The sequence below is a fragment of the Ovis canadensis genome, chromosome 18, assembly GCF_042477335.2.
Source record: "Ovis canadensis isolate MfBH-ARS-UI-01 breed Bighorn chromosome 18, ARS-UI_OviCan_v2, whole genome shotgun sequence".
In the NCBI taxonomy this organism is placed as follows: domain Eukaryota; kingdom Metazoa; phylum Chordata; class Mammalia; order Artiodactyla; family Bovidae; genus Ovis; species Ovis canadensis.
The window spans coordinates 19,790,202-19,809,969 of NC_091262.1; the positions used below are offsets into that span (position 1 = coordinate 19,790,202).

General features: G+C 39.8%; 1 protein-coding gene across 4 annotated transcripts in view; it reads right to left on the reverse strand.

The window, feature by feature from the left end:
* The window catches only part of LRRC28 (leucine rich repeat containing 28), a 201,738-nt gene that overhangs the window by 71,362 nt on the left and 110,608 nt on the right, over positions 1–19,768 (reverse strand). For 2 of the 4 annotated variants that reach the window (XM_069559245.1, XM_069559244.1), the window contains exon 6: positions 15,026–15,232. The exons of the other annotated variants lie outside the window; for them this stretch is intronic. In XM_069559245.1, coding sequence (XP_069415346.1) covers positions 15,026–15,232 — 207 coding nt within the window. The remainder of the gene's footprint in view (positions 1–15,025; positions 15,233–19,768) is intronic. 4 annotated transcript variants of the gene reach the window in all.

A 19,768-nucleotide genomic window follows, 5' to 3' on the forward strand; every position in this document is an offset into this window, starting at 1 on the left:
TTTATCAGTTTTCACAATCAATAGTCAAAGAAGAAAATAAAAGATAATCACAACGGCAAGCCATAATGGAAACACGATAAACCAAAAAATATTAAATAATTACATACAATTAAGCCACCCTGGGCCTGCCCCCGCTCGCAGCACACACAGCTTAGGTTCTAGGTTGCTCTGCCGGCAACCGTCCGAGGCCGACCATGGGCTGCATGCACCTCCCAGGTCTAGCCGCTTAGGTTCAGGCACTTGGGTAGTCCTCAGAGGCCCAGACCCGGGTGCGCCTGCGTTTGGTGCCCTTCCCAGGTCGACCGACCGGCGCACTGAGCGCAGGCGGCTGCGACCGATGGGCGCACTGAGCGCAGGCGGCTGCGGCCGAGAGGAGCTACCCCGCGGCCGAGAGGAGCTACCCCACGTCGGAGGCAGGGGCAGAAGCCGGGAGGACCCCATGTCCAAAGAGCGGTGGCCAAGAGGAGTTACCCCCCCGTCCGAGGTCAGGGGCAGCGGCCGAGAGTGCCAGGCTGTGATGGCGCAGGAACAGCCAAGAGGAGCCACCCTGTGTCCGAGGTCAGGGGCGGTGGCCGGGAGGACCACCCTGCATTCGAGGTCGGGGGTGGGGGGATGGCCGAGAGAAGCCACCCCGCTTCCGAGGCCAGGGGCGGTGGCCGGGAGGAGCAACCCCTCGCCCTAGGCCAGGGGTGGTGGATGGGAGGAGCCACACCACGTCCAAGGAGCGGTGGCTGTGCGGGCACAGGAGGGCCTTGAGTAGCTATCCCACGTTGAAGGTCAGGAAAAGCAGCGGTGAGGAGATACCCCTCATCCAAGGTAAGGAGCAGGGCTGCGCTTGCCCAAGGTAAGAGAAACCCAAGTAAGATGGTAGGTGTTGCAAGAGGGCATCAGAGGGCAGACACACTGAAACCATACTCACAGAAAACTAGTCAATCTAATCACACTAGGACCACAGCCTTGTCGAACTCAATGAAACCAAGCCATGCCCTGTGGGGCCACCCAAGACGGGTGGGCATGGTGGAGAGGTCTGACAGAATGTGGTCCACTGGAGAAGGGAATGGCAAACCACTTCAGTATTTTTGCCTTGAGAACCCCATGAACAGTATGAAAAGGCAAAATGATAGGATACTGAAAGAGGAGCTCCCCAGGTCAGTAGGTGCCCAATATGCTGCTGGAGATCAGTGGAAAAATAATTCCATAAAGAATGAAAGGATAGAGCCAAAGCAAAAACAATACCCAGCTGTGGATGTGACTGGTGATAGAAACAAGGTCCGATGCTCTAAAGAGCAATATTGCATAGGAACCTTGAATGTCAGGTCCATGAATCAAGGCAAATTGGAAGTGGTCAAACAAGAGATGGCAAGAGTGAATGTCGACATTCTAAACTAAAATGGACTGGAATGGGTGAATTTAACTCAGATGACTATTATATCTACTACTGCAGGCAAGAATCCCTCAGAAGAAATGGAGTAGCCATCATGGTCAACGAAAGAGTCCAAAATGCAGTACTTGGATGCAATCTCAAAAACGACAGAATGATCTCTGTTCGTTTCCAAGGCAAACCATTCCATATCACAGTAATCCAAGTCTATGCCCCAACCAGTAATGCTGAAGAAGCTGAAGTTGAATGGTTCTATGAAGACCTACAAGACCTTTTAGAACTAACACCCACAAAAGATGTCCTTTTCATTATAGGGGACTGGAATGAAAAAGTAGAAAGTCAAGAAACACCTGGGGTAACAGGCAAATTTGGCCTTGAAATACAGAATGAAGCAGGGCAAAGGCTAATAGAATTTTGCCAAGAAAATGCACTGGTCATAGCAAATATCCTCTTCCAACAACACAAGAGAAGACTCTACACATGGACATCACCAGATGGTCAACACCAAAATCAGATTGATTATATTCTTTGCAGCCAAAGATAGAGAAGCTCTATACAGTCAACAAAAACAAGACCAGGAGCTGACTGTGGCTCAGATCATGAAGTCCTTATTGCCAAATTCAGACTTAAACTGAAGAAAGTAGGGAAAACCGCTAGACCATTCAGGTGTGACCTAAATCAAATCCCTTATGATTATACAGTGGAAGTGAGAAATAGATTTAAGGGCCTAGATCTGATAGACAGAGTGCCTGATTAACTATGGACTGAGGTTCGTGATATTGTACAGGAGACAGGGATCAAGACCATCCCCATGGAAAAGAAATGCAAAAAAGCAAAAAGGCTGTCTGGGGAGGCCTTACAAATAGCTGTGAAAAGAAGAGAGGCGAAAAGCAAAGGAGCAAAGGAAAGATATAAGCATCTGAATGCAGAGTTCCAAAGAATAGCAAGAAGAAATAAGAAAGCCTTCTTCAGCGATCAATGCAAAGAAATAGAGGAAAACAACAGAATGGGAAAGACTAGAGATCTCTTCAAGAAAATGGATATACCAAGGGAACATTTCATGCAAAGATGGACTCGATAAAGGACAGAAAGGGTATGGGCCGAACAGAAGCAGAAGATATTAAGAAGAGGTGGCAAGAATACACAGAAGAACTGTACAAAGAAGAGCTTCATGACCTGGATAATCATGATGGTGTGATCACTCATCTAGAGCCAGACATCCTGGAATGGGAAGTCAAGTGGGCCTTAGAAAGCATCACTATGAACAAAGCTAGTGGAGGTGATGGAATTCCAGTTGAGCTACTTCAAATCCTGAAAGATGATGCTGTGAAAGTGCTGCACTCGATATGCCAGCAAATTTGGAAAACTCAGCAGTGGCCACAGGACTGCAAAAGGTCAGTTTTCATTCCAATCCCAAAGAAAGGCAATGCCAAAGAATGCTCAAACTACCGCACAATTGCACTCATCTCACACGCTAGTAAAGTAATGCTCAAAATTCTCCAAGCCAGGCTTCAGCAATACATGAACCGTGAACTTCCAGATGTTCAAGCTGGTTTTAGAAAAGGCAGAGGAACCAGAGATCAAATTGCCAACATCTGCTGGATCATGGAAAAAGCAAGAGAGTTCCAGAAAAACATCTCTTTCCGCTTTACTGACTATGCCAAAGCCTTTGACTGTGTGGATCACAACAAACTGTGGAAAATTCTTCAAGAGATGGGAATACCAGACTGCCTGACCTGCCTCTTGAGAAATCTGTATGCAGCTCAGGAAGCAACAGTTAGAACTGGACATGGAACAACAGACTGGTTCCAAATAGGAAAAGGAGTACGTCAAGGCTGTATACTGTCACCCTGCTTATTTAACTTATATGCAAAGTACATCATGAGAAATGCTGGACTGGAAGAAACACAAGCTGGAATCAAGATTGATGGGAGAAATATCAATAACCTCAGATATGCAGATGACACCATCCTTATGGCAGAAAGTGAAGAGGAACTAAAAAGCCTCTTGATGAAAGTGAAAGAGGAGAGTGAAAAAGTTGGCTTAAAACTCAACATTCAGAAAACGAAGATCATGGCATCTGGTCCCATCACTTCATGGGAAATAGATGGGGAAATAGTGGAAACAGTATCAGACTTTATTTTTTGGGGCTCCAAAATCACTGCAGATGGTGACTGCAGCCATGAAATTAAAAGATGTTTACTCCTTGGAAGAAAAGTTATGACCAACCTAGATAGCATATTCAAAAACAGAGACATTACTTTGCCGACTAAGGTCCATCTCGTCAAGGCTATGGTTTTTCCTGTGGTCATGTATGGATGTGAGAGTTGGACTGTGAAGAAGGCTGAGCGCCAAAGAATTGATGCTTTTGAACTGTGGTGTTGGAGAAGACTCTTGAGAGTCCCTTGGACCGCAAGGAGATCCAACCAGTCCATTCTGAAGGAGATCAGCCCTGGGATTTCTTTGGAAAGAATGATGCTGAAGCTGAAGCTCCAGTACTTTGGCCACCTCATGCAAAGAGTTGACTCACTGGAAAAGAATCTGATGCTGGGAGGGATTGGGGGCAGGATGAGAAGGGGATGACCGAGGATGAGATGGCTGGATGGCATCACAGACTTGATGGACGTGAGTCTGAGTGAACTCTGGGAGCTGGTGATGCACAGGGAGGCCTGGCGTGCTGCGATTCATGGGGTTGCAAAGAGTGGACACGACTGACTGACTCAACTGAACTGAAGTGAACTGAAGGGGGTTAGGAGAGGGCAATGGCGGCCCACTCCAGTACTCTTGCCTGGAGAATCCCATGGATGGAGGAGCCTGGTGGGCTGCAGTCCATGGGGTTGCGGGGAGTTGAACATGACTGAGCGACTTCACTTTCACTTTTCACTTTCATGCATTGGAGAAGGCAATGGCAACCCACTCCAGTGTTCTTTCCTGGAGAATCCCAGGGACGGGAGCCTGGTGTACTGCCAGGCTGTATGGGGTCGCACAGAGTCGGACATGACTGAAGCGACTTAGCAGCAGCAGCAGCAAGGGGGTTAAGTAGAGGGATGTGGTAAATGGAAGTGCATACATGCACATGTTTTCTTCTACCCAGCCAGTCTATGTCTTTTGGTTGGTGCATTTAATCCATTTACATTAAGGTAACTGTTAACATATGGTAAGCCTCTAGTATTCCTGCCTGGGAAATCCCACAGAGGAGCCTGGCAGGCTACAGTCTATGGGGTCACAAGAGTGAGACATGACCCAGTGATCAAACAACAACAATAATGATCCTATTACTTTTCTTAACTGTTTCTGATTTTTTTCTAGGTCTTTTCCTTCTCTTGTGTTTCTGGCCTTAGGAAGTTTCTTTAGCATTTGTTGTAAAGCTGGCTTTGTGGCAGCGCTGCCCACCAGAGCAAGACTCAGTTTTTCCCATTACCAGTCCCTCCCCTCAGGAGGCTTACCCAAGCCTGTTACCCTCATCCAACAGACAGCAGACATAAGAAGCAATAGTTACAACCCCCAGTCCAACTGAATGAAAACCACATCAACAGAAAGTTAATCAAAATGAAAATGCAGAGGATTATGTCCTAGATGAAGGGACAAGATAAAACCCCAGAAAAACAACTAAATGGAGTGGAGAGAGGCTGCCTTCTGAAAAAAGAATTCAGAATAATGATAGTGAATTCTTGATCTCGGAAAAAGAGTGGAGAGGATGTAAGAAATGTTCGAGAAAGACCTGGAAGAATTAAAGAACAAGCAGAGATGAATAATACACAAGAAGGAATCAACAGCACAATAACTGAGGCAGAACAGAGAAGTGACCTGAAGACAGGATGGTGGAAATCACTGCCACTAAACAGAATATTAAAATAGAGAATGAAAAAAAAAAATGAAGACAGCCTAAGAGATCTCTGGGATGACATTAAACATACTAACATTTGCATCATAGGGGTCCCAGAAGGAGAAGAGAGAGAAAAAAGACCTGAGAAAATATTTGAAGAGATAACAGCTGAAAACTTCCTTAACACAGGAAAGGAAAAAGTCAACCAAGTCTAGGAAGCACAGAAAGTCCCAGGCAGGATAAACCCAAGGAGGAACACTCCAAGACACATAGTAATCAAACTGACAATAATTAAAGATGAAGATAACATATTAAAAGCAATGAGGTAAAAATGAAAAGTAACATAAAAGAGAACTCCCATAAGGTTATCAGGTGATTTCTCACCAGAAACTCTGCAAGTCAGAAGGGAATGGAACATAATATTTAAATTGATAAAAGGAAGAACATATAACCAAGAATACTCAGTAAGACTTTAATTCAGATTAAAAGGAGAAATCAACAGCTTTACAGACATGCACACATGTTAAAATTGCATAACAGTGCCTAATCCCTCAACTTTATCAAATTGTTAAAATTGAAGGTGAAAGTAATGTGTGAAATTTAAATGACTATACAGTATGTTGTTTAAGCATAAGAATTTTTAAATAATTGCCACAATAATATGTACTGCTACTTTGGTAAATATATATAAACATATCTACTAGTATAAAAGGCTACAAATTTATAAAACACAGATGGGAAAAATATACATAGAATACCAGAATCTACTTGCCATGAAAAAGTCCTCAAAATTTAACTAAAAATTCCTCTTCTGTATTTTTTCACTACTTCTCTGGTATGTGTACAAACCCTTTCATCACATATAGAAATCTTCAGACTTTAAAGGCATACAGAAAAGTTTGAAAGTTTTAAAAAACTGAAACTACACTGATAAAATACAAATGAGCTCTGATCTGAAATATGCTTGTCAGAGCCCATAGGTTAGGTAAAGATTCTTTATTTGAGTTTATGGAACAATAAGGAGTGTAGAATACTGCTAATAATTAATGGAGCAGGAATACAATTTTGGAGTCAGAGAACTTGGATTTGAATCCTAGTTCTTCAATTTACTAAATGTGTATCTTCAGTTTCCTCATCTGTATAAAGAGCAAAATAATGCTGTCCCTTACTTTTAGTGAAAACTACTAACAAAGTTTATAAATTAACAAGCAGAATTCTTGGCATACATCCTTCTCCAGTATATGGCAGTTATTATTATTCTCATTACTAGTGACACATTTGGAAATATGTCCTACAGAACAAGGCCAATTAAGAGAAAATTCTCTTCGGCATGCAGCAAAAGGCACTCTTTTCTATACTTTAACTGCACAGAATAGAGTTGGAGGCAATTGCCTCTAGAGACAGTGATTCATCTCCCTAAGCCAAGGACACAAAGTGGGACATGACACAGGAACCAACTTGAATGGGGCTACATGTAACAATCACAATACAAAGTTAAAGACAAGCTGGCACTGGCTAGTTTTTCTATAGTTTAGTTTTCTTTCCTATCCTCGTTTTATAGGGGAAAAAAAAATGAAGAGTTGATGATTTTAAAATACTGTTTGGTTTAGACCTCATCTCAGGTTTTCAATATTCCAAAGATTTCTGTTTATACCTCCAGACCAATTTGTATATGGGATATAATTTTTTATATATGCCCATAATAGGATGAATTGTTTTCTACTGAAGGCAAAAGAAAACATGAATCAACTGTGTTCAAACCTATACTTTATATACATTATACTTTATATACATTATACTTTAACCAGTATAATGTCACACGGACATAAGTATTTAATACAGACATTCAAACTGTGTAAACAACACAATGTCAAATAGAGTAAGAAAAAGCAGTACTGAAATTACAAGATGTCATGGGCTTTGGACTCTGAAACCTGGCTTTTTCAATCAAACACTCCAAGCCAGTTACCTCCTCTGTGAAATGAAGATAATAATACCTATGACATGAGCTTGTTATGAAGGGTCAACAATCTAGTCCCTTGAATAACAGCTGGTACTCAACATCTTAGTCTTTTACCTCTTTCCTGAATATAAAGTGACGATCACAAAACAGAGTGTAGGAGTCTAAACAGAACCAGGCAATCCTCGCTTTAAGCTGACACAGCACAGCCTGCTGGCGAGGCAAAGACACCTGAACACTCAGCAAGGTCACAGGCTATACAGGCAGGGCTGTGACAGCCTCTTGAGAGTGTGCTCTTGCCAAATCCGTCAGCTGGCAAAACCCCAAGCACAATGGAATGACATTTTTAATCATGATGCTGTTGAAATGTTAAGTATTTTCTGCAAGAAAAAGCTTTGAGCTATTTCTTCTATTCTTATAACAGAAAATCTTCACCCAATAATTAACTTTGGAAGAGATCACTAATTTACTAGCTAATAAGCTGTTTGTTTCTTCCATTAATTTTAATGGACCAAGAGTTTTCAATAAATAATATTGGATATTGCAGTAATACTTTTAAGTTCCTGCGCAAAAACTGCTCTGTATATGAATTTTATAAATCAAGGAAGTTGTCCATCTGCACAAATGTTAAAGCAACAAAGAACTTTTTCATGTGGCTTTTTAAAGTGCTGTTCTGTGTCTAAAATGCTTCCCTTTTTTTCTTTCAGACTCAGAGATCAAAGTATTGTTACTTAAAAATTAGCAAAAGCTAGCAGTCCTGCATAAACTCCAATTCTCTTTCCCTCTCTGTTTTGACTTCAAGGCCCTGACATATGCAGTCCCCATGGCTGAAGAAGGAACAAAAAGCTCCTGTGTGTTGAGGCTGCTGCTCTTTTAACCACACTGCAGAAGCAGGCACAGGATGACAGCATGCGCCAGACCAAACAGGCTCTGTTTATTGCACAATGACCAGCATGTAGCTCATTCATTCCATCAAAAGGTGAATGATGTATTCTATTCAACAAAATTACGGGGCAATGGAAACCAGAACATGAAACCAATAGACTGAAGTAGGCTGTTTGGAATGTTCTATCAATGTTATTCCGATTATCATGGTCAATAAATCAGATTATTAGTCACAATCACATTTTTATTTACTACAAAATCTGGGTTTCTTCACAATGAATTCAGAATAATTTAGTGTATTCCCAAATCATCTTTAAAACTAAGTCCTTACATGATGCATTCGACACAGAACTTTTTGATTACTTTTTCAGAATCATTAATTATTTAAAGTGCTAGTTTCTCTAAATAGACATACACACACAACCATTTAATCTTTTACATAATCATATTCTTTCTGGTCTATTCAACTTTTACTACATAATATTTCACAGTGAATTATGATTTAATTATGATTTAATACTTTACACAAGTAGATCATCAATGTTAAAATAAATTTCAATGAATCTGAATAACTGAAGGCTTTCTCTGCAGTTGGTTTCAATATTCAAGCATCAGCACCTCTATTTGCATTGCACAGTCAAGTAAGAGAAATTATTACAAGCAATGGGCATGACACTGTGCTAGATGCTTAGGGTACAGAAGTGAAGACACATGCTGCACCAACCCTTTCTTACCACAGCCCTTTCTTACCGTCTAGTCAAACAGTAAAAGTAGTTTATGTTGATTGGGTGCTTATGTAGTATTTACGAGTAATACAAGTGTTATAAATATTTCTTACTTAATTCTCACAATAGTGCTATGAAGTAGGTATTAACATTACCCCATTACTGAGACTTAGACAAGCTAAATAGCCTTTCTAAGCTCAAGACCATACAACTATTAAATGGTAGAGCTGGAATTTAAAAGGATGCCTGGGACCTCCCTGGAGGTCCAGAGGTTAAAACTCTGCACTTCCACTTCATGGGTTGCGGATTCAATCCCTGGTTGAGGAACATAAGATTCCACATGCCGTGCAGTGCAGCAGAAATAAATGAATAAAAGCATGCCTGTCTCCTTCACCATGATATTACTTAAGCCGCCTCCCTTAACAGATCATTTCCGTACAAGCAGGGGCCCCCTACATAACACAGGAAGTAACAGTACCTAGCAGATGGCATGGGTGCAGTGGGCACCTGAGGACAGGCATGCCCAAACATCCAGATGTGATACCAGGAGACACTGACAAGGAGCTAAATGATGAACAAAATATCCCTCCACTTTTGTTAAAAGATCAGATAAGTGGTGGGGTGGTTCTGACTTACAGATTTAGGACAGCAATTTCAAGAAATACCAAGCATTCCTTCGGAGAAGATCCTAGAGAAGGAGTCCTGAGGCTGACTGTCCGGCACAGGCTTGGGAAATACATAAGAGCACTTCTTCCAGCCAGGGGAGCCAGCACTGAGAGCAGAACGTCTTCGCTCTGCATCTGGCCTTCTGCTCTTGCTCAGCTGTTCTTTCTCCCTAAATTTAAGAACTTGATTGAAAACTATGACTGACTTCTGTCAACTGACATCTTCCAGACTTCGCTTGTACTGCACATTCTTGTCACTATTTAAAAAAACAAATTAACAAAAACTTTGCTGGCAGAGATTCTGCTCATGAATCTGGCCCTCACGCTACTTATTTTGGTTCCACTTCTGTATCTTGTTAAGAATGAGTAGCAATTCTTTTTCCTAATTGATAGTTGAGGAAAACAGTTTCAGTTTTTTCATAGTAATCATTGCCTACCCCTCGTGGCTCAGACGGTAAAGCGTCTGTCTACAGTGCGGGAGACCCGGGTTCGATCCCTGGGTTGGGAAGATCCCCTGGAGAAGGAAATGGCAATCCACTCCAGTACTATTGTCTGGAAAATCCCATGGACAGAGGAGCCTGGTAGGCTACAGTCCATGGGGTCGCAAACAGTTGGACACCACTGAGGGACTTCACTTCACCCCAAACCCTATTCCAAAAACTTTGAGAAAAATATATGCTTGTCCCTTTAAAGCTCACCTACTCTAGGTGAACTTTCCTCTTCATACACTGGCACAGGAAAAGTCAATGTCTGCCCACACTAGAGAAGCCATATTAAATAATCCTATCAACTCAATCACATTAAATAATCCTGTTTACACCCTAAGAAAACCTTAAGGCAAGAGTAAAGGTCTGAAATGATGAAAAAATAAAGCAGAGGGGATTCATTAAGATAGCGGAAAAAGTCAAATGAGTAAGTCACACCAGGATGCAAATATTTTTTTAAATAAATACTTGCAAAGAAAGGAGCTCAAAAGAAGAACTGAACACCCTCTTTCTTGAAAAAAATACACATTCCAGAGTTAAAACTTTGCTCCCGAAATAGGGTCTATATAAGCTTTAGTTAATAGAATATGTCTCTCTCATTTCTTCCCACTACTAGTTTTTGAACCTTGTTTTCAAGCCTTTCTTTTCTACTTTTTCATTATGTCTTTGATTGGAGACCTGCCCAACAATCCCTACAGAACATGATTTTAGGTCCCTCCTTGTAAAGCAGAAGATATCTTCTACTCAAACATAAGACTGATTCCAACCTCTGGGCTTCCGGTCTGAACCAGAAGAAGACATTTTAGTGCTGAAACATATTTAAGGCTGCAAACTTTGCAGATTATTCCCATTAAACAATGACCTCAATGCAGTACTTCTTCAAGTTGCAGATCAAATACATTCCACGGTTCAGTAAAGTACAGTTTACATTCATCTCTAAGTCTGAGATTAAGGAGTTATTAACTGGTTTCCATCTGGTGTCCATACTGGAGTTTAGGTTTGAATAGCTTCACTTTGTGGATTTAAATATTTTCTTAAAAAACAGTAAACAGCAATTCTTTTCCTGACCTTCTAAGCAGATACAGAGAAAGCAGGAATGAGAAGCAATAGTAAAAATAATTGTCGTTGAAAAATTGTGTCATTTATATACCATTTAACAACAAAAAGATTTCAGCATGGGCTTTGAAAATGTCTACAAGCTACTTTCTAATATTGCACCGATACTTGGCATAAACTTTTTTTCACTCTACACAAGGCATCCTATTCCTACAAAGGAAAAATTACTACAGCTACCACAGAAACTAGAGTAACCTCCTGTTATGTGATAAAAAGTACAGTTTTATATCCCTATAAAAGTTACAGGATATAGCCCACAGTAATAAGAAGCTATCATTTTACTCACAGCCCAAGTCCTTGGCACACAGAATAACTTTTCCTGAGAAAATAAATACTTTACTACTAGAATATCCATGGAACAACAACTCTTGGACTGATTTAGAAACATAAATAATTTCCCAATAGTAGGAAGCTATTTTCTCACTAATTTTTGGGCTTACGACATGGGAGTCCATACACCAGGATACTCTGTTTATCTCAACGTCACTTGCCAAATGTTTTTGGTTAAGAATTCATTCACTGCTTTCTAAATTAATACTCAGAAATTCCACCTGCCATTGTGGGTGCAACTTTTGTTATCTTAAACTACAGAAGTTCCTGACATTGAGTTTAGCTGACACAGCACTTTCTGGGGACTAACTAAAGAATGCTCTTCCACAGTCAATTTGTACACGGGCAACCTCACGGAACTTGTATCTATTATTCAACATTAAATAAGTTGTAGACATTACTGAATAATGATTTATTAATTATGCAAGAGCAATCAGTAAACCTAGTTAAAAAAAAAAAAAACACCTTAGGGGAAAAAAATCCTTTTCTTTGTATTTTCCTATATTTTCAGAAGCCCAGAGGAGAGTCACATCTTTATGAGCTATTTGGTCTACAGAGCTATACTGAATCAACAAGACTTCTATTAAATCTCACAGCACAAGGCTCACGCGATCAATCTCCTTTCCTCCTCACTGACAGTCAGCAGTGGGAACAGGGCTTCTGTGTACAGACTAGTCTTGTCACTCAGCTGCCATGGTACAGCTGTAACAGGAACATCCTCGTTTCTTGATACAACTTTTCATCTTAAAAAGAACACACTCCATGGGTGTTAATGATTTAGATAGTATTATAAGTGAGTTAAGTCATCTGTACTATAGCTTCTGTAACTGCTGGCTATAATCTGACATAAAAGCCCCATTAAAAAACTGCCTTGTCCTAAAAACAGCTTTGTCCAAAGTTCTGTGGCAAGAAACTGAATTCAGTAAGTAGCATTCCTCCAATCACAGGCAGAGATCTCAAAGATATTAAAGATATTTCATAAGCACTCAGCTCCTACATTACAATCATGGTTAAACACAGGAGCCTTCTATTTGAAACCTTGAGTTGTGTGTATGTGTGTTCACACTGTATCTGACTTAACTACATTACAAAGGCGTCCCTATATGCTGTTTTCAACAATTCAGTTCTCTGAGGAAAGCTGGTGCGAGCAGCTGCCGGCTCATTTTACCCTGTCCTGTATAGCTCTTAGCATTAGACAGTTTTGCTGTATTAGAAAGGAGTTGAAGGAAAGGTTTCACGCACACAGAGTCCACGGAAGGAAGGACAGCTATGAACTTGTTTTCTTCCTAAAGACTTAATTAAATTCCCTTTCCAAATCTACCGTCTATGGTGTTGAAAACAAAAAATCAAAACCATAATCAGACTGAGAAGATTGCTGATACTTCTGTCAGCTTCGACTTCTTCATCTTCAGAGTACGTGGTCTCTGCTCTCCTGAAGCCCTCTGGGCAACCTCACCCTGTAGCTCTCCGGTTGTCTCATCCACTTCTTTTCAAAGACCATCCAGCCCAACAGTGGAGAAAGGCCCCCAGAGCTTGTCTCAGTTGTCTGGCCCTTTACTCAGGCTGTTCTCAAAGAACCCGGTCTGAGACCAGAGCAGAGCACTGCTCCAGGCAGCTTGCTTCCTTCTCACTGGACGGTCTTCACCGGATCCTCTTGCCTGTATGACTTCCTAGCAGGGAGGAAAGCCTGCCCACAGGCCTGTGTCCAGCCACGGCTGAGAGCCTCACGAGCTAGGACAGTGCCCTGGGGAGTGTGGAAGCTGCTTCCACATCTTTGGCCGTCCACGGTCCCAAGACTGAGAGTTATGGAGAGCTTGAATGTTGGGAGGGACCCTGCTCAGAACCCAGTGCAGACCTTCTTGCCTCTCTGATAACATGTTAACAAGTTCAGCAAGGGTTTGGGGGCGACAAGAAGCCTGGAGATGGAAACTAACTGGTAAGGCTCTCCTCACCACTGAACACTGAGAGCTGAAGAAGAGATGCCCACGTCCGTAGCCACAACAGCACTCAACACAGCGTATAGAGAAGATGCCTTAGGGCATAAGGGAGGTGTCAAAGCAGAAAGCAGCCGGGCAAAGTGCAGTGGACTCTATCCTCCACCCACAGCCATTTCTATCGTCTTGCACCAGCCACTGCCACTCGGGTCAGCTGCTGCTGTCACCGCACCCCTTGGCACCTCAAATGTTAACAGTGGTCAGCCATCTGCAGGGACGGCTTCCCTCTCTTCTCCAACACCCCTGTCATCCCAGCACATGCTGCCTGTCTCCCTGGTGAAACAACAGGTAGGAATGAGCGGAACTGACTAGGGGGTTGAGGAGTCACAGCTGGAGGAGATAAAAAGCAGCTATCTTATGTACCTTCAAAATAACTCTATAAACTAAGTAGGATAAATGTTGATTTCTGGTTCTAGATAAGGAAAATGAAGCTGAGAGGTTTTGGTGATTTCCTCCAGGTAATGCTCTATGAAGTGATGGAGACAGTCTAAAACTTGTATCTTTAGATTTGTAACTTGGTGCTTGTCCACTATAATTGTTCTACAAACTGTGGTTTATGCAGCAGGGGTATATTTATTTTCTAATATCAATTTATATTCAATAATTTGCTCATTTGAAAGAAAGCTCTGATTTCTTAGGCGCTTGCTTCTGAAATGGTTTTTACTTTAGCTTCTTAATTTTAAAAAAGAATTTAATTATATTTATAGAAAAGTAATCTTCTTAAATTGGATAATTATTTATTATTACTCAAACTGATGTGCACATCTCTCATAATTTTCAATTCTCTCAGGATTTAAGGTTTCTTAAAGATATTTTTTATTGAAAATAATTTGTACACTGTACTATGGTAGAAAATATTTCCTTTCAGGGACTAGTAAATTATTCACTTCATTGCTCTCAAGATAAATTATTCATTTTAAAAATGCTTTTATGAATAATATCATATGATGCTTATTCTGACAGTTTAGGGTTCTGTGGGGCTTCAAAGTTTAATTTTTTTAAATGGCAGTTCTGTTTCTTACAAGTTAACAAAATAATCCAATTTTCAGTGAATATTAATGCATTATTTTATTAAAGGCCTATGTTCTTTAACACATCTTATATTGAAATGGGCTACTACAGAAATCTATAGTGCACACTATGTTATTTATTAGCCAGGGTGACATTTCTAGCTCAGCAGGCAGTTCAAAAGTCTTTAAAATCGTCTAGTCTGGTTGTCCGGCAATACTAATCATTAGGATACTCAATGACATTTTTTCTACATGGAAGCTAACATCTAGGCAGATATATTTGCACAGTAGCTATTCTTTCATCTTCCTCAATACCACTTGTCAATTTTATAGTTTTATATATATAAAATATACATATATAGTATGTATTTGCATATTATATATACATACATTTTAATTCCTTTCTCTGAGTAAATCATCTCATATTTCATATTTTTTTCTAAATAAATTTTTCACACAGTTTTTTTAAACTATGAAATCCATAACAGAAATAAACTTTATTTGTTAACTGCAAAAATGAATTTAGAGAAGCATCTTCAGCATAAACACAATAAAGGAAACTAACTAATCCTTCCCAGTCAAGGAAACAAAGGCTTTCCATCTTATTCTTTAGATGTTTTACATTGCCATACAAACAGGATTACTTACCAAGTGGCAAAAATGCAAGACGGTTTCCAGCCATGGAGAGCTCATTGAGGCTGGGCAGCTGGCAGAGGTGGCGCGGCACACACCATAGACGATTTCGGTCCACAGTGAGGTACTGCAGAGAAAGGCACAGGTGAAGCCTCTCGGGTAAAGTTAGCAAACGATTGGTAGAAATGTCTAGTGTCTGCAGCTCCTTCAAATCGCCAACCTCTACAACCAAAATCAAAATTAAGATAAATTGCATCCTGATTAAATGAATTAATTAAATAAATAAAATAAATCAATACTGTAACAGTTCAACCAAATAAAATTAGTAGCTGCTACTACTTCCACAGACATGAATACTGACTGAAGTGCAGGATTTAGGTCCAGTAGGCAAATAATCCAACCTAAGTAGATATCTTTAAATTAGTCTGCCAGAATTTTTCTAACAGGGGAAAAGTGCTGTCATGGAGAAAGGAGAAGCACAAAGCGATGAACCTGGGCCAAGTCTGTTACTATGGCTTCTGCTTCCTGATGAATCAAAAAGTCACTGCAAATGTGAAAGAACAATTACATTCACTTCATGGTATCTGGTTCTTGCTACTTTAGTGGTTTTTTACCTTCTATTGAGGTAGATAGTAGGAGACCTAAATATATATATACTATAGTGTCCCAGTAAGTGCACCTTGTTCATGTGAACTAAGGAGAACATTTCTGGACTAAGCACGAGGACAGCTTTTGAAATTTTCACCACAGTAAAAATTATGGTAATAATATGCAATTATTGTAACATTTTTAGATATTGTCCAACCATGTGGTTCTTCTTTTAAAGCCCCAAATATACATTTCCTATGAAGATTCACTTTAATTCCACCCAAAGGAAATCCTCCCATTTAACGCCAATATTCTTTTATTATTGGTGCCTATATTTGTAATCTATTCCATGACATGTACAATTATGTCCCTGTCATACACTAACTGACACTGGCTGAAGGTGGGCGGGAAGGGAGCTCTTTACAAGGTATTCCGTCCTTTTCAGGGAAAACCGCCAGGAAGCATTCAGAGCAAAGGAGGTTCTGCTAGCCAGTCTCTACGGGAAGGCCGTGACTCTGTCCAGGACTGCACGCCTCATCCGAGGCTCTACAGGGAGCACTATGCAGGACACGCCTGCTCCTCTCTTTCACGGGACTCCCGCGCTGAGGACCCCTGCAATGCCCTCTCTCTCTCATCTAACCTGACCTGTCGTACAGGTTGTTCCTCTCAGGTTAAGGTCTCTCATGATCCGGCCACTTGAACACACCCCCCTGGATACACTCCGGTTTGTTCAGGCCTTGGATTAGTATGAGCAATGCCTTCTCCACAGGAGAGAAAATCTTCTGCCCTCTTAGATGTCCAGTTGCACAGATTAGCTTTTCTTATTGGCAAACAGCTTGGTAAACTATGGCTCACAGGCAAAATCGGACCCACGGTCCACTTTTGTAATGCATGCAAGCTAAGACTGGTCATTTTTACGGCTGGTGAAATTCAACAACAATGACGAACAACAACAACAACAACCACATATACACATATATGTCTGTGTGTCTATATATATGACAGAGACTATAGGTGGCCTGCCAAGCCTAAAAATATTTAGTATCTCATCATTTACAAAAAAGTTTGCCAGTCTTTGTTACGGACTCACTCTTAACAGGAACATTTTTAATAACTTTTTTATAAAAGTAATACAAGTGCAAAAATATATTAATTTCTAGTTATTTTACTAATATCTAGAAGAGATTTGTGATAAGCTGAGAAGATCACACTTTATTTTCTAATTTCCCCAATACTGCACAAAGACATATTTGAAGACAGGAGATAGGATTCAGTGAATATTTGTGACTCCCAATAAGAGTTTTGTTCTATTTTTACCAAACTGATGCACAAGGGGGTCAATTTCACCCTTGGCTCCATTAGCACAGTATTTCCTCTAGTGAAGTCTTCCTGCCTATCTGTTCTTATTGCTTCTGATGGGGCATGGAGGGTGAAGGAATTGACAGAAGAATTATATTTTAGAATTGAACGAAAACAAAAAGAAACAAGGAATCTTCCTGACCTCACTTTATGAAGTTATGGGAGTGAAATGGGACAGAAATGCAACCAATCAGCTTACCCACCACGGGGGCCAGGTGCTGAGAGTAGAACAAGACAATATCTCTGCCACTGAGAATCACAGTACACATAAAAGACACTGTGTGATAGGAGCTGGTGGCGGGGGGGGTGGCGGCGGGGGGAGGTGGAGGGGGGCGGGGGGGGAAGAGCTAGATGATGGGCTGGAGATGCTTTTGCAAAATTTATCGAAGGAAATGAGAACTTGAATAGGTCAAAAAGAAAATGGATATAGCATTTCAAGCCAGGCATGGAGATGGGGTTGAAAGCATGAGGAAAGGCATGCAAGTAAAAAGATAACTACAACAGGCACAATGACTACTTGGGACCTGACAAGTACCAAAGATACCAATGGGAAAAAAAGGAGAAAATAAGCTCAATACAGAGGGCTTGGTGGAGACATGGATGATAACGAATATTGGTGAGAGAAGTTTGAACTTATTACACTAAGAACATAACACTTCCTGAAAATTCTCAAAGGATGAAGGGGTTCTTTTGGAAATATGAAAATGGTAAATATGCAGAAAGCAATGAAATGAAAAGAGAGAGTCAGATGGGGAAACAAGGAGACAGCTGATGAGAACAGAGGCAGTGTGATAGAGTTTAAAGGTAAATTCCAGAGAGGTTTTAAGAAAAGCAGAGAGTAAGTTTGGTTGGAAATGGAAAATAGTGAAACAGGAAAAAATCAAAGATCATTTTCAAGTTTCTAGGCTATTATACTCTAAGTCAATCAATGCTAATAACATTCTTTCTGTAGGAAAAAAATTTTAAGTATGTCAATACTTCTAAATTATAGTACCTATAAACCCACCTATTTAAAGGAATTTGAAAAATCCATCAAAAATCACATGGGAGCAAGCAAAATAAACTATTTTCATTATTAGTTCAAAAATAATTAAATGCATAAAACAGTGTTTTGACATGGTTGCAAAAATTACTAAGGCTGGTGGGGGTGTGGGGGGGCAGGGAAAAAATTAGGCTTCCGACTGCCAATCATTTTGATTCAGTACTATGTTATTGTATTGTGAAATGAGGAAATAAGTGATTATGAATTTAAGTTTCCTATAATTTGATTATTTACTTTTTAACAGATTAATATTCATACTTTGTTTTGATAGGCAGACATTTTCAGATATTAAAATTAATAACACTTGCGACAAAGAAAATGAGAATACATAGTGTCAGTATGAATGAAAGGTCAAAATACTAAGGAGTGGGAAGAGAAAAGATAGCTGATATTTCTTATTCCCTATAAGTTATGAATAAGACTTAAACATGCAGGACTGCATTAAATGAACAAATGTAACAAAGAACATTTTTGTCTAAGTAGCTTACTATATAGGTCTTTTCATCTGTTAGAAGAAAAGTGAGCTAATTATTACTCCAATTACAATACTGAGTGGAATACTATATATAATATGGTTGGGAAATTAATAATTTTGTCATCTTATGAAAGTATTTGGGAAAGAGAGTGAAATAAAATTAAATAGCCTTTCAGGAGAAGTGAATTAAACATAATTTTCATGACCATTTTACAATAGGCCACAAATATAAGACTATATGTGGCATCTTTATCTCAACAAAATAAAAAAATATATACTTGTTAAGCTCAGCTAATGGGAAGCACATTTTTAGAAAACAATAGAGTCAAAACAAACTTTGTCTAAGATTCTAACTTAAACACAAGAGACAGGAAATAAACCTGGGGTGGTAACGTATCACACAGGAATATAGAAACAGAGTCCAAAGTATGGGCTCAGGTTAAAAACCGGAAAGCTATTAGCCAATCAGAAATCTAGCAAATCTGGTCAAATTCAGACGCTACACTGAGGCCAGGACAACAGGATACTCATATATTTTGCTGCTCTTTCTTCATTCCTGAAGATCCCAGCTTCCTGATCATATCACTTCCACCAGCCTGAAAAAATTTTATTTCTTTTAGAGCAGGTATGCTGGCAAAAAATTCTCTTAGCTTTCCTTTTCTCTAGGAATGTCTTTATTATCACTGTAATTCTCAGAAATTCTTTTCATTAGATACAGAATCCTGGGCTAACCATTCTTTACTTTCAGTACTTTAAAGATGGTGTTCCACTATCTTCCAGCCTCCCATGGTGTCTGAGGAGAAATCTACAATTATCTGAATCATTATTTCTTTAGGTGTGTTCAAGATTGGTTATTTATCTTTAGTCATTAGCAGACTGCTTATGATGTATCTATAAATGGCTTTCTTTGAATTTATCCTATCTGGGGTCTGCTGAGCTTTTTAAATTTGAAAATTTATATCTTTAACCTAAGTTTTGAAGCTTTAGAATTATGTCTTCAAGTTTAAGAGTTATATCTGGGTAAATATAACAAACTATCACTTTTCTCTTTTTAAGTTGTTATGCATAACTGCTGAAAGCATTTCAATGTATGATAAACTACTTAGGATAAGTATAACAAAGAATAGTGGGGTAAAGTAAAAGTAGTTCCAAAGCAATTTTGAAAGATCAGTATACTGCAATAACTAAAAATAAGATAAATACCAAAAAAAAAAAGGATAAACCTAAAAAGCCAATAAATGAATTAAAGCAGAAAACAAAAATACACTCAAATAATATGAAAAAAGGCAGGGAA